We start from the raw sequence: 14,388 nt of genomic DNA, 5'->3' as shown, positions 1-14,388 counted from the left end.
GATGACACGGCAATCCATCACGGAAAATAAAGCCAAGGAACCGTCATGGGATGTTAATTCTGTATAAATAGGCTTAGGAAAACAAAATACGCTTTTACCTGCACAAGGTGGAGAAATGACCTCTCTATCCGCATTTATGGAAGTACTGAAGCAAGCACGTGCACGTGCAATTTGATCAAGCAAGTACTTTTTCAGAAATGTACCAGACCAGCTGACAATAAGAAGCGACTTGAAAAGGTATCGTGCGACTAGGATTTTGTTGAGTCTGAGGAGGCTAAGTACATATGTATAAAGCATGAGGCCTAACCAAGATAATGTGGCGGCAAAGTAAAGGGGTTTCTCATCAAGGCTAAATTGTTCCATGTAATATCACACTCTATGCTGAGAAAGTAACTTGATGGGTGTCAGAAGGCATGAATATATTAATAATGTGGACAGGTGGGCGAGTTGGTAGGGTTGAATTCTTGAAAACTCCTTAAAATGTTTCAATGAGGATAGGCATGTTACCTGTATTGGCCAAGTAGAAACCCTCAAACGACATCATTGGTGGTGATGTTGCTAGATCCCAATAACCTTGTCTGACGCTTAGTACCATTGCGTCACAATCCGCGCAAATATTTTTCAAGATTGAAAAGAAAGACAAGCACAACCTATAAATATATCGTCTTGCAGGGGCTACCACCTGCTATCATTAAATCGATACATGCTTGGTAAGCACATCTTCGATTCAAGTATAAACACTGCGCCAATAATGCGAACTTGGGGTTGGTAACTAAAGTATCTGCTACTAACATAAAATTGTATGCTGCCAGATTTTTTTTTTATGTGCCTGATGCCATTGATTCACGTTGTGTGTCATGTTTGGTGACAAAATTGTTGTTTTCGCATCATAGCACCGTGCAATGACTGTAGCACGAGCACACAACAGAAGCTGGCCACAGCAGCTGCTAAAAATTCGACGGAAGGTCACATGTGGCCCGCGAGCCACGTGTTGTGCAGCCTTTTCTCATTATCACCAGTACAGGAAGCGAGAAACATCGAGAGCACACCTTGAACCTACAGTACGAAGGCAGCTAACGAGCAAAGGAAAAGATGGACAAAAAACAGTGCCAAAAATATGAATGCCTGCCGTTTCATATTTTCCACTTACTATAAAAGGAGGCTGCCTTCTGTATCATTCTGTATCCTTACATTGTGTAATTCTCTGATGAAAGTGATGGGACACATATACAAATGAAAGCTTTTTAAACACTATGCAAATAATGGCCAGCCGGTCAGCACAGCTAGGACTGTATAAATGAGAGCGGCACCACAATGAACAACAGTTCATGCATGTGTGTTAAGTTGCTCATCTATTTTCTGTGCTGCTTTCCAAGACCTGATGGAATCCCTGCTAACTCCCAGCTTGCAGCGATACCTGCCAGAAAAGGCATGCATGCTACCTCTTACAACTGGCATTAACTGCGCAGCAACCCGCCGCACAGTGCAATTTGTGGTTATCTTTCATTGCATCCCCCGCCCCGTTTTTTTCTTTTACGTAAGCGCTGCTCCTGGCTGCCCTCCGCTATCTGTTGGGCAATAGCATTGCGACCTGATAAGCGAGGGGGATTACAGCGGGGCAGCCTAGAGAAGAATGCAGCAGACGACGTCAAGACATTCTGTGCAGCGCATTCATGGCCACTTTGTGTTCACGCTCAGCCATTTTGCACTAACTACATGGCCACCAAAGACTACCAATGCAATATTAGCGAAAAACCAGCTTGTCTGTCACAACTCTCACTTGTTGAAATGTGCTTGGGACTTCCCACTCGGGAGAACAAGCCACACATTACAGTTTACAGCACAAAACTGACATCTAGTTTTCAATTCAATGCTAATATTTTCTGTCATAATAGACCAAAAATTAAAATAACGTTAATCTTTTGGGGGGTGGCCAGGTCACAGCCCAAAATGCTCGCTCCTTTTAGAAAAATGTCACTAAGTGATAAGCATGATAATGAGTTGACTTGCCGAAACACTTATCTTTTCAATGTTTTGATTGTTCTTTATTTTTCTTCTAAATCTTTCTTATTATTTTATTGAATATAGCTTTAAACTGCCTCCTGTGGTGGCCAGTCAATGGTCAGAATGCGAAAGGCAAGATAACTTCTAATTTATGAAAAGGGCATCAGATTTCAAGGTTTTACTTTACTTATAGAAGCAGCTTTAAGGCACCCAGATGGATCACAATATTGTTTTCTGTACGTTTTTTTTTAAAATGTGATGCCGATTTTGAAGTGACTGCAGAAACAATGTAAGTTAAAAGCAAAGATGGACGTCTCCACCAGTGCAGTGTAAGCTCGCTGAAAATCCAGTAGTTAGCTGTATTTACATTTGACTTCTTCAATGAACTGAGCAGATTACTGGGACAATGCTGCCAAAAACACTAACAGATCAGGAAAATGTCACTAAAGAAGTCGCTGCGACTCCAAAGAGGTTAAGTTGTTAAAAAGACAAAAAACAAGTAAAGTTAACAACACTGCATTAAAAAATGATTTGAGCTTTCACATGCCTCCATCATCTCAAGCTTTTCCGGGTATGCCAAATCGCCGGGAGCGGGGTTGTAGCCCAAGATATCCGTGCGAATGTAGACTAATGTCCGGTAGACCAACCGTTCCTGTACATCTTCAAGCATTTGCTGGGCGATCTTGCAAAACGCCCGCAGCTCGTTCGCTGTGACAGTCAAAGAGAGAATCGGGGAAAGAAAGGGAACAAGTGAGTATAGAATACAAAGCAATCATATGTCTACTGGACAAGTTTCGTCACCCTGAACACATGTGTACATACAGTCAATATGTTTCATCACAGTTGAATTTGACCATTTCACTGAAGCTACTAAGCACAGTGCACAGTTGAGACCATTTATAATGACTACAAACACCAATGGACCCTTCTTGTAATTGTAAAGATAGCTTTCCTATGCAACAGTTAGTCAAACTAAAGGGGGCACAGTCATTTTTGCAAACAATGCGCATGCAAACAGCGCCCTTGTCTCATGACATGGGAAATGTCAACGTGGCTTTCTTTGCCAAACCATGAGCAAGAGACAATCCCCAGCATGCTCAGCTAGCACTTTGTTTTTATTTGAATCACGAGTGTTAGAGCTGTTAGTCAGGCAAAAGTGCAATGCAGAGAAGGCGCACTTGCGAATTAGAAAAGTGGTCTATTGTGTGAAATCGGGAGCACTTACGGTTTGCAGCGACGTGTTGCTCCATCATTTCAACCTGGAAACAAAAGTCATTCTAATAAATTTCCTACCAGTAGCAAGACAACAACAGAATTGCTTATCGTTCAAGGGGAACAATGCATGGAATATGTAGATGCACAATATATCGTACCTTCAATATACTGCAGAGCTCTGCAAGTGTTTCCAGGTGATTTATGTGGATGATGATTGGACGAAAAACATCATACAATCTCTCGCAGAGGTGACTCAGAAAGTCACTAAAGAAAAAAATGAAAAAGAAACAATGACAAGTATATTTATATTATAAAACATGACACCTTTTTTGCAGTTATAGAAATAAGTGATATCTCAGTACCGTTTGTATGATAATGACTACATATTGCAGTTGAGCTTGCTCAGCATGACATGCTTCATGCCGTCCTCAAGTTTTTAAGTGTTTACTACAGGATATACTTGTTATAATTGTACATGCTTTGAGAACAGTCATTGACTAAGTTCACATTAAACAAGCTGCAGAATCAATGCCTCACATGCAATAACGCCACACACACATATTTTTTCTCAAAAACTTGTTAGTGAGGTCTACCTGGCTGCAGCATTTACCCAATGATTACAATCTAACAATTCACCAGGACAACCATCCCTCAATCGATGCGATCTAGTGGCATGAACATGCAGAGGCATGGCATGAAATCCAACGTGAAGTTTTTGTCATACGAAGCTCATTGCAAAACTTTGCTTTATTTCAAGCTTAACTCATTTCTTTTTACAAAGCCGCAGCTGGCTTTCACAGGGCAGGATAGGTAGCGACATGATTACAGAGAGTTTTCTATTTTTGCCAGAACATTCAGCATGAAAGGTAAGTGACCTTCAAATTTGGTGAGGTCATGTTTAGCAGCTATCTGTGCATCAAAGTACTTCTCTACTACCTTTCTGGTTTGTAAGTATGTCTTGATTTTCATGAAGGGTGGTTGCAGTGCTGCTGTGCTCTGGTCTGTTCCAAACATTCTAAGTGAACTGGTGTGGAAACCAGTTTGTTGTCAGTGGGTAATGCGTCAGAGGTCTTTTGAAAATATTTTATACAATGAGTAGCCGTTCAGACTCTGCAAGAGTTCCCACCAAGTGCGGTCACTTAAATGGGCTTGACTGCATTAGAAATATATCATCGATACATTCATTTTTTAATTTGAACAACAAAGCCAGCTATGGAAAAAAAAAATTATCAAAAATTTAGAAACTTGTAATGCACGGACAGCACCCCAGCAAAAGAGACAGGGCCAAATGCAAACATGTAACTAACTTCATTTCGTGATTGCAGGAATGTTAGGCTGGGAGTGCAACGTGCAGAAACAACAGAAAATACAGCACAACCCACACAAGAAGAATAAAACAAAGGATTGCTACAAATGTTTAATCAAGCAAATTCAATTCGAGAACACTGTTCAAAACAGCAGCTCAAGTTCAAAGAGGTAACATGTGCCACCATGGAAAGAATGCCCACGTTTACACACTGGTCACTTTGCAGAGTAGGAACAGCATTTTTTAAAAACACATTCTTTGAACTTCCGTAACTTGGTAAATTTAGCAGTGATCCTTGCCTTTATTTTCCTAAACATTTTCTGCTCTCTCTGTGAACTACACTTCCCCCAGCTGAATAGCCATAAAATACGATTACCAACCTGCAAGTTGACACCACACTTGTCCTGCCTCTGTCAAAGTTTGCGCATTATGAGTTTTGACTAAGAAGTGAAGAACCAAGTAGTGTGTGCTGCAGCTCAGAAAACAGCCTACACGAGATGGAGTGTGAAGCATTTCCACTCCTCTGGACTTTTTCAAGCAAAATCTGAGACGCTTTGCGAGCTGCCTGCGAAGTTGTGCCCACTGACTTACTCCAAGAGAGAAGAGGCCTTGGTGAAGAACTGCATGTACAACTGGTGCTCGTCCTCACAAAGGTGCACCAAGAAGGCACACCCGCTTCTCACTAGAGCACAGTGGTCGCGCTGGTGAGCAGCTGCAAGCTCTTTCATGGCTGTCGACACGCTAGGCCCGAGCAAGGTCTCTCGCTGCCCAAAATAGCAGGTATGGCAAGCATCCAGCAGCTCTCGATACCTGGATGCATAAAGACATATGCTGGATATATTTGTGCAAGGGCCTAACTTCTTTATTTTCATGATCTCAAAAAGGTGCAGCCCTTAGATGGGGTCAAGCCACATCGACACAATACCTGTGTACCAAAAGAGCAAGTGCTAATGTTTGCATTGCGAATATGAGCGTTTATTTATGCATGCATGTCATTTACCTGGTGCCCACCTATTATAGTTCTCACCGTTGATGCTATCACTGCAGCTCAGGCATGCGGAAGTGTACTTGTGAATTATAGTCGTCCTCGTGCCATCTATAGCATTACACATGCCTCTGACTTTCAAGCTTTTTACCAATGATGCCTGAAGCCACAACACACCCTGCAATCAGAATTCAAGAGCAGACAAACTTTCTTTCGTTATTTTTTATTTTTTTTCAAATGTGGAGCAGCCAAGTTGGGCGTGCAGGTCTTTCATGAGTATAGGCCTTAATGAAGTCTATACGGTACCTATTTGATGAAAGTGACAATACAAAGGTACTCAGATTTGCCTTATATGTTGCCTGCTCTGATGGCTCAGTAGCTACAGCATTTACTTGCTGAACACGAGGTCACAGGCTTGATTTCCAGTCATGACAGTTGCATTCTAACGGGATCATAATGCAAAAACACTTGTGAATTTATGTTTACGTGCACGTTAAATGACCATAATTAACTAAAATTTAACTGGGGCCTCTCTCGCTGCAGGGTCTCTTACAGCCCAGATGTGTTGTAAGCATGGATTAGAAGGGCTTAGAGAAGCTACACCAAAAAATTACAATTTTGAAATGGTGAACTTGACAGCCCTTTTATCAGAGCAGAGGCTAGGTGTGTAAGAAAGGGTGCAAAGCCAAAACACAGATCGCACTGCCATATTGCTTCAACTTCACTACTCTGTGATGATCTACGTTATTACCTCATGTGAGAGTGGCTGGCTAAGAGATCATTAATAATAAGAAAAATAGAATCACAGAGCACCTATGGGCTGACAAAAACTCAATCTCACAACTGATGGGAACTTTCCCTGTAGAACAAATACTCCAATGTGTGAAATTTAACAATTCATGGCAAGCTAACGATGTTGGTGACACTGCGGGTTTGTACATGAAATTCAAAGAAGGGACGATCGACCTTCATTTCCTTCGCTAGTGGTCAACCTCTTTGAGCCAAATACTACGTACACCTCTTTGAAAAAATGATACACCAGTCTAAATTGACAATTTTTTTTTATGTAGTAAGTGAGCTGATTAAAACTAGCTACCACTGGGAGCATTACATTTTTCAAGAGCAGGTGATAAAAAAATAAGGAAGTTGGTCACTCACTCAGCATTTCGTTCCACGCGTTCTTCAATCTGGCCTACCAGAGAGTGAATTCTTGGTGCGTGAGTCCTAAACTTGCCATACAGGAGAGCAAAAGAATTGTCGGTAGAGCACAGCGGGTCCTTGCGGGACAAGACTTGATGTGTCGTGTGCTCCAGAGTGCTTGTCACATACGAACGAATCATCTCCAGTGCTTGCCACTGCATGTGCTTGAACTTGACCAAGTAGGTTCCTGCCTCTTTGTATTGTGGCTGAAAGAGCAGAAGCCAGCAGCAGTTTTTAAGAGCCTGCTTTAAATCAAGGTCTCTTCAAGTGTTCAATTGCAGGCCAAACAGAGTGAAAAGCACATGTTTCCGAAATAAGGCAAGAACAAAATGCTTCTAATGAGCGGTGTGGGATGGGTTCTAATGGGTAGGTCGGTAGTTACGCCGTCGTCATACTATAGAGCATGAGGCTACTTGTTCAATTATGGGCTCCATCAAACACATTCTGCTCAACTGTACTCCGAAACTGTCCCACACTGAAGAACGCTGTATAATCAAACTTGATCCACGGCACCCCAATAGAGCATCCCTCATACCCAGGTTGAACTTCTGGACACTAAGACAACTAATCAGTCATGAAAGGCATGTTATTCAATTAGTGCACTGCTTGTATTGCCTAGGTGAATTCTACTAAAGGGGCCAGCCATAATTGAAAACATGGAAGGCATGGAAGTACTACTGCAGAGTTTTGAGATAAGCAAGCAGCGTGATTGTATTTTTCTCAAGTTTACACTGCAAAGAAGGGTAGAATAAAAGACAACCTGCCAGTAGTGGGGAACAAAACCATGACTTCTCTGTGTTTCAAGTGTAGCTTTGTGAAAGGAGCAACAGAAACAGATGTCCCAACAACAGAAGGAGAGTAACCCTTGACTATTATAGCGAACCCTGATGAATGCCTCAAGGGCTACAGACATAAATACACTAAATTTTATGTTCATAACTACCATCGTCATCCACATAGGAACATAGCTGTATAACACATAAAGCATGTAAATGACAAGAGACATGGCACACTTACATTTGATTCGAGATAGCCGATACACTCATCCAGTCTCGTCAACATAGGTATGAAAGTTTCACTCAGGACGGAAATATCCGGGGATGCCATTTTCTGAATCAAGAAGAAATGGAAAACAGAGAAGACACAGTCACAGTAAGGCAATGGTTATTCACTCTAAAAAAAAAAAAAAAAGAAAAAAAAAGGGAACCTTTGGGTCTTACTTGAGATAATGAGTCCAATTCGGTAAAGTACCGCAGTTTTTCGGCAATGGTTTCAACAGCGTTCATCAGTTTTGACTGAAAAACAAATTGACAAGATGTCATTAATAATGGACAAGACAGTGTAGACAAAATAGGAGATAATAGAATTATCTTAAGGTACCTGTTCATCCAGTAGGTGCTCGCAGGCTTCATGAAGTGCATTTGTCTTGTTGGACACAAACTCATACTCCTCTTGCAGCAACCTTAGTTGCGCCATCGACGCATCAATCTCACGTAGCAGTTCGCAACATTTTTCCTGGTACGATGCCACCACGTCGATGTAGTTCCTGTTCAAAACCACAAGGAAACACAAATTCATGCCTGGACAATGTAAAAGCTAACTATGAATTTCACTAGTCGATTTGGAGTAATGTTTCCTTGCTGCATGATATTTCCTATAAAAACTACTAGAGGAACTGTGGTGCTAGTGTCTTTGGGAGCCACAATTATGGCAGTTAAGGCAGCATAGTGATGATGGTCGGTAAATAAATTTGCTCAAATTACATCCTATTGGCCTCAAATAGATTTGTGAATTTTCATATTGTTGTTGTTCAACAAGGTATTATGTTATGAATGCCACTATTTGCCATGACTATGCATGTTTGCAGAGACTAGTTGCCTTCCTGTGTTTAGAAAACTGTGAGTGCTGGAAATTTAAAAATATAAGGAGCAATAAATAACTTCACAAAAATGATTGAAGCCACAGCACAAGGATTACATAGAGACAAACCTATTTACTCACCACCAGTAATTTCCATGGTAGCAGAAGGTTGGCAACGCCAGTTCCCTCTAATAATCGTTGTAGGAAGCTCTATGCCTTGGTGCACATCTCTTTTGGTCGATTAGACGTGACGTCAGATATATTCTACTCAACAAACATGTGACCTTGTGCATAATTAACTAAACGACCATGTATCCCATCCATAGAACGGGACATAGTGTAGCCTCTAATCGACCAGCAATATTCGCCGTAAAATATGCCATCCGAGAAAAAAAAAGAATGCAAGAGCAGAAATGAGCGAATCCGTACGTGTATTCCCAGTCACTCTCCTCCATCATTTTTTCTTCCACCTCCGAGAACCACGTCAGGAACTAGAAGAAAAGATTTAATGTGACACATAATGTGGATTGCAGTCACGAGGCGTGACAACATTGAAGCGGTTATCTGCGTACCTGTTGTGCATTTGTGATCACTACGTCTCCTTTCAGAACATTTTGCAAGCATTCCGGAAGCTCAGACAGCTCTGGAACAAGTGGCATTGCTTTGCGTTTGTGGTCTGGCGTCACTGACAACTTCGGTGGCATCTGTAATTTTTTTTGTTATATGAAATTAGGAACAGAAACGTAATGATGCAAAAGCAATAAGTTGAACGATCTGTGAAGGTACTGGGCAACGATCGACCAACTATATTGACGTCAACTATATTGACGTAGTGGCAGCAGCCCAAGTGACAAGGAATCGGTGTAGTAAACATAACTCAGAATGCCGACGTTATTTATTTACGCGATCGACACATCCTTCCTTTAAGGAGTTGTAAAGTGACTTTATAATAGGAGAGATAAAACGCATAAGCGAAAGAAGGGTCTGAAAACATTTGATCGCGCTTCTTGGAGTGCGTAGCTATTTGTAGCGAGCTCTGAAATGCCAGCTGCGTATGTTGACAAAATTCTTTTTTTTTTTCAATACAAGGATTCTTTAGCTACACGTGACGCATTGATTATCGCGATTTTGTGGACGTCTAATGTTGTCAAAAAGCGTAGAAACAACTCTGCACCAGCAGAGTAACATCGTACGACATCGTTTCATCGCATAATTAGACCCGGAAAAAATTTACTTACACCAACGGGCATAGGACGCTCTGTAACATGGGCCATAAGCTGAGATATGCCTTCAGCTTGTTTTTCGGTGATGGGTGCCAGAGGTTCAGACGGGTGTTCCCAGTTTTCTAAGTTATCCTTGATTTCCTTCATGTTTACATGCATCGCGGATGCCATGTTGCCACATGTATGCATCACGGCAACCATGGTTCCGGTTAGAGATGGGGGCGTGGCGATGGGTTCTAAATGTAAAATACAGATCTTGTTACTACAAAAAACATTTTTCTAAAAAGTTATAAGCTCAAATAGGCATTGACGTGAGCAAACTGTAAACAATTTGTCTAAAAACTAAAGTGCTCCAGTGAATATGTTTTATATGTCGTGAGATGGCAGCACCACTGCCACCACGTTTAAAGCGCGAGATTTAAAGCTGCTACTTGTGCCAATGAACGAGAAGAAAAATAAAATTGCGGGGTTTTACGTGCCAAAACCACAATCTGATTATGAGGCACGCCGTAGTGGGGGACTCGGGAAATTTGGAATAACTGGGGTTCTTTAACGTGCACCTAAATCTAAGCACACGGGTGTTTTTGCATTTCGCCCCCATAGGAATGCGGCTGCCGTGGTCGGGATTCGATTCCGCGACATCGCGCTTAGCAGCCCAATACCACAGCCACTAAGCAACCACGGTGGGTAGGGGTTAACCGAGGGGCCCGATTTTTATTAATCGTATCATAAGAAACCAACAAACAAAGACATCAAGGACAACACAGGGGAAATTACTTGTACTGACTAATTGAAATAGAGAAATTATAAATTAATGGAATTGAAAATGGATTAAAAAACAACTGGCCGCAGGTGGGGAACGATCCGACGTCTTCGCATTGCGTTAATTAAATTAGTAAGTATAAGCAATTACCCTACGTTGTCCTTGGCGTCTTTGTTTGTTCGTTTCTCATAATATAATAAATAAAAATCGGGACCCTCGGTTAAGCCCCTTTCTTCTCGTTCATTAAATAACGAGGGTCTCGAATCTGGCAACATTGATGTTTCAGATAGCATGTGTGGGCTTATTGACTAGTTGCCTTCACCCAGAAAGATCACGCACTCGTGACGCCTGTGGCAGAAAGGATGTTCCACATCCGCCGCTAACGTTTGTGAGTGGTAGCGCTGGCTAACACTCCCAAGGTTAGTTCTAGTAGTAACACATAAATACCCAAGAAAGTTGATGGGAAAACGGTGCCGCGGTAGTTCAGTTGGTTAGAGCAACGCACACGTAATGCGAAGACGTAGGATCGTTCCCCACCTGCGGCAAGTTGTTTTTTCATCCACTTTCAATTCCATTAATTTATAATTTCTATATTTCAATTAGTCAGTACAGGTAATTCCCCTGTGTTGTCCTTGGTGTCTTTGTTTGTTGGCTTCTTATGAAATACTTGTGCCAATGTATTCCAGGCCTCATTATTGTAAAACAGAAAAAAAAGTGAGTTTGTAGTGCCCTATATAAGTGAAATATCGTAAGTTAATCATTAAGATAAAATAATTAACAATTATATAGAAGTTACTGCACTGTTATTATACCATTACTGCGATGTTAGTGTAGTGAACAGCCACTGACCTTCACTAAAACTAAACTAAACTGACCTCCTCTTGTGGAGATCAGTGTGAGCAGCATGGCAACAAAGTGTTAACGCGCGTGTAATTTTTCTAGCACATATGCGGGAATATATACCACTCGAACTTACACAAAGACCAATACTAAGGCTCCGTACGTTCAACATCGTTTATTTTGTAAGAGTGCTCATGAGGAACTGCTTCCCACGATATAAGGTTTATTGCTAAAGTTCACAGCATGTCAGCTTTCTCACCGAATACGCGCGACATTTCCGTGACAAACGAAAACGACGAGGCAGGACAAGACGCATGTACAGAGGGAGGGAGGCTTTCGAGTCTTTTTTGTCACCCGCCTTTCTTCATTTGTACCACGATTATATGACTTCACAGCTCAGAAGGAAATGTTTGTTAAGCCTGCTGTATGAAGAAAACAAAAAAAAAAAGGGAAACCTCCGAAGGTGGTGGTAGCTACAGGCGGTCTAGCCTGGCGATCGGGGACGGCTATTTCTCTCCGTATCTTGCAGTGTCCCTGAATCATGTCAACAAACTTTTAACGGACAATGGTACGAACAAGGGACGTCGCTGGAGCCAAGGATAGTGCGAGCGACATCTGTCGCTCAGCTATATACTGTTAATCACTTCAACTCACTATCTTCTTTGATCACTTGTCTTGTTTGGCCTGCCACAAACCAGTATCCCCAAGGAATGCAAGTAGGAAGCGTAAAACTTCCTTGCTATCTACGACGGATCATTCTGGGCGCAACAGGCGCATGTGAAACAGTTTTCTTTTGTAGACTCTCAAGAAGCGTATCCCCACTTCAGCCCAGTATCATGGGCACAACCAAAGGAAGCGTTAAATGTTTACTGCATTCTGCATGACATTAATAACACACAACAGAAAGGGGAGAAAGCGAGACAGGAGAACTTACTGAGAAAACGCAGAGATGTTGACCTGAGGTAATATACCCCGTAATGTATATCTGCGCTGTCGTGTATGCAGATCCTGTCCTTATACGATGTAGCACTCGGGCTTCCTCTCGCCGAAACCGCTTCGTCACATCACCGAGTTCATGCGACGGGATGCAAAGCGACGGAAAGTGGCCACAGATGTTGGCCTTGGTGACTTGATCGCTCTTTCGAACCTTAGCTTTTACGGGGTGAGAGTGTCAGAATGCTGCAAGTGCATCATATTCACCAGTGCCTGATGTGACATGGAACCCACTGAAACTTGAGCGTGAAACCTACGATAGTTCCTTGCTTTTCCACTTCAGTTAGTGTTTCTTCTTGGATGAACATTAAGAGTTGATACCTTTATACCTTTCTAAACTGAACTCGTTTTTTTTTTTCTGTAGGTAGAAGAAGGCCAAAACCAGACAAAATAGCTCTAGGATTTTTAACACAGCCTAAACATCACGCACGAAAAATGAAGAACGCGACAGATTGTCTAACTGGCAACTAAATCTTTAATTGCGAATTTCAGATTTATATGGGAAGACATTAAAAAATTTGAAAAAAAAAATGCGGATAGCCGTATTCATAGGCATTCTTTGTACAGTTCGGTTGCGTAGACAAAATTTTCTTTGTCAGGCTGATCTACGGCGCAATTGCACGATTACACCCTTTGTACAATTTTTTTCATTAGCAAAGGCTTCTCTTAAGCTGTTTCCCCCCGCTTCTTATCGAGCACACATGCTGCATGCATCTGCGGGTGGAAGTGACGCTGTTTACAAGCCTCAGGGGGCCACGCGCTCATGCGTCATGTGAAGAGCAAGTGCATGCGTACATGGCACCCTGCAAGCCCGATTCGCGACAGCGGACTGTGCGCATTACGCTGGGATTAAACACGTTATTGAATGTTAATGGCAGCGTGCAGCAAGTTCTCTGGCACACAACAAAAGAAGGGTCTGCATAAATAAAATAAGAGATTTGTCTGCGCGTTGCATAACACATCCTATAAACATGGAAAATGTTACCTCTATAAGAATTCTATGGACACTCCAAGCAAACCTTCACCATCAGCGACGTTGTGGGGATCCGCATATATTTTGGTACTATATGTATGCTGTTCGCTTATCTATACCGCACGCGGGTGATATTAGGCTTGTTCGATTTAGAAAAAGGTGCACGCCACCTCAAACAAAAAAGTGCAGGGGGTGCCGCGCTGCACCCACTTGCTGCAAGGTTCAAGGGTGCAGTGCACCGCGGCGGCACCTTGCATTGCACCCCATTCATTCGAGCACGGGGGTGCAGGGTGCACTGCTGCACCTCGGGGAATCGAGGGTCTAGGTGCAGTGCACCGTGAATAGGTGCAGAGGGTGCAGAGAAACTTGGCTGAATCAAATAGACCTATTGGTACGTGTGCTATTCATTCACTGCAGTTGCTCATATATCAGGTCTTACGTTATTGACTAAATTATTCCTCAGAATCTTAAGAACGGCAGCACACCAACAAATGTCATGAAACATAACATTCACAGCAATTGGTTTTTTTTTGATCATCGATCTTCTCTGACTATGAAATATCGAAAGTGCAAGACAATGCCACTGCTCAAATCTGAAAGTGATGCAGTTTTACTGGCGCGGCTCTTCACGGGCAGCGTAGTGGCGACTGTGCGACGTCATTACAGGCCCTACACGGGGCGTTAAAGCTTTTAAGGGTGCCAGAAATTTTGCCGCGCCCACCCATGTCGGGTCCGCGTTAGTCGGACCCGCGTACATTTGGAGAAGTTCAAGCACTACGCTTAACGTTGCTATCGCGGTCAGTACTTTGCCCTTGGGTGAAACTGTCAATTTTTATCCTTCAATTGAACGCTGCTGATACCAATAAGTGGCACCAAAAGGTTTTCTATCTGTTCGCATTTGTTTTCACCCATACGTCACACAACAGTGGTTGATTAGAATGACCTGAAAACTTGAGATGAGTTTAGGTGAAATATTGCCGTGCACTCGTATGCTCTATGCACTGTACTAATGTCTCTGGTTAATTT

General features: G+C 42.3%; 1 protein-coding gene across 1 annotated transcript in view; it reads right to left on the bottom strand.

Moving 5' to 3' along the window:
- The window catches only part of Cog3 (conserved oligomeric Golgi complex subunit 3), a 41,589-nt gene extending 31,575 nt beyond the window's left edge, over positions 1-10,014 (bottom strand). The window contains exons 1-11 of the mRNA XM_065429923.2: positions 9,809-10,014; positions 9,143-9,274; positions 9,000-9,061; positions 8,091-8,256; positions 7,931-8,005; positions 7,728-7,820; positions 6,669-6,916; positions 5,117-5,335; positions 3,378-3,483; positions 3,230-3,263; positions 2,552-2,712 (exon numbers count right to left, since the gene is read on the bottom strand). Coding sequence (XP_065285995.1) covers positions 2,552-2,712; positions 3,230-3,263; positions 3,378-3,483; positions 5,117-5,335; positions 6,669-6,916; positions 7,728-7,820; positions 7,931-8,005; positions 8,091-8,256; positions 9,000-9,061; positions 9,143-9,274; positions 9,809-9,994 — 1,482 coding nt within the window. The 5' untranslated portion in view covers positions 9,995-10,014. The remainder of the gene's footprint in view (positions 1-2,551; positions 2,713-3,229; positions 3,264-3,377; positions 3,484-5,116; positions 5,336-6,668; positions 6,917-7,727; positions 7,821-7,930; positions 8,006-8,090; positions 8,257-8,999; positions 9,062-9,142; positions 9,275-9,808) is intronic.
- Between the last annotated feature and the right edge of the window lie 4,374 nt (positions 10,015-14,388).

This window comes from Dermacentor albipictus, chromosome 1 (assembly GCF_038994185.2).
Source record: "Dermacentor albipictus isolate Rhodes 1998 colony chromosome 1, USDA_Dalb.pri_finalv2, whole genome shotgun sequence".
Classification (NCBI taxonomy): Eukaryota; Metazoa; Arthropoda; class Arachnida; order Ixodida; family Ixodidae; genus Dermacentor; species Dermacentor albipictus.
This window is presented reverse-complemented; position numbering and strand designations above follow the sequence as displayed.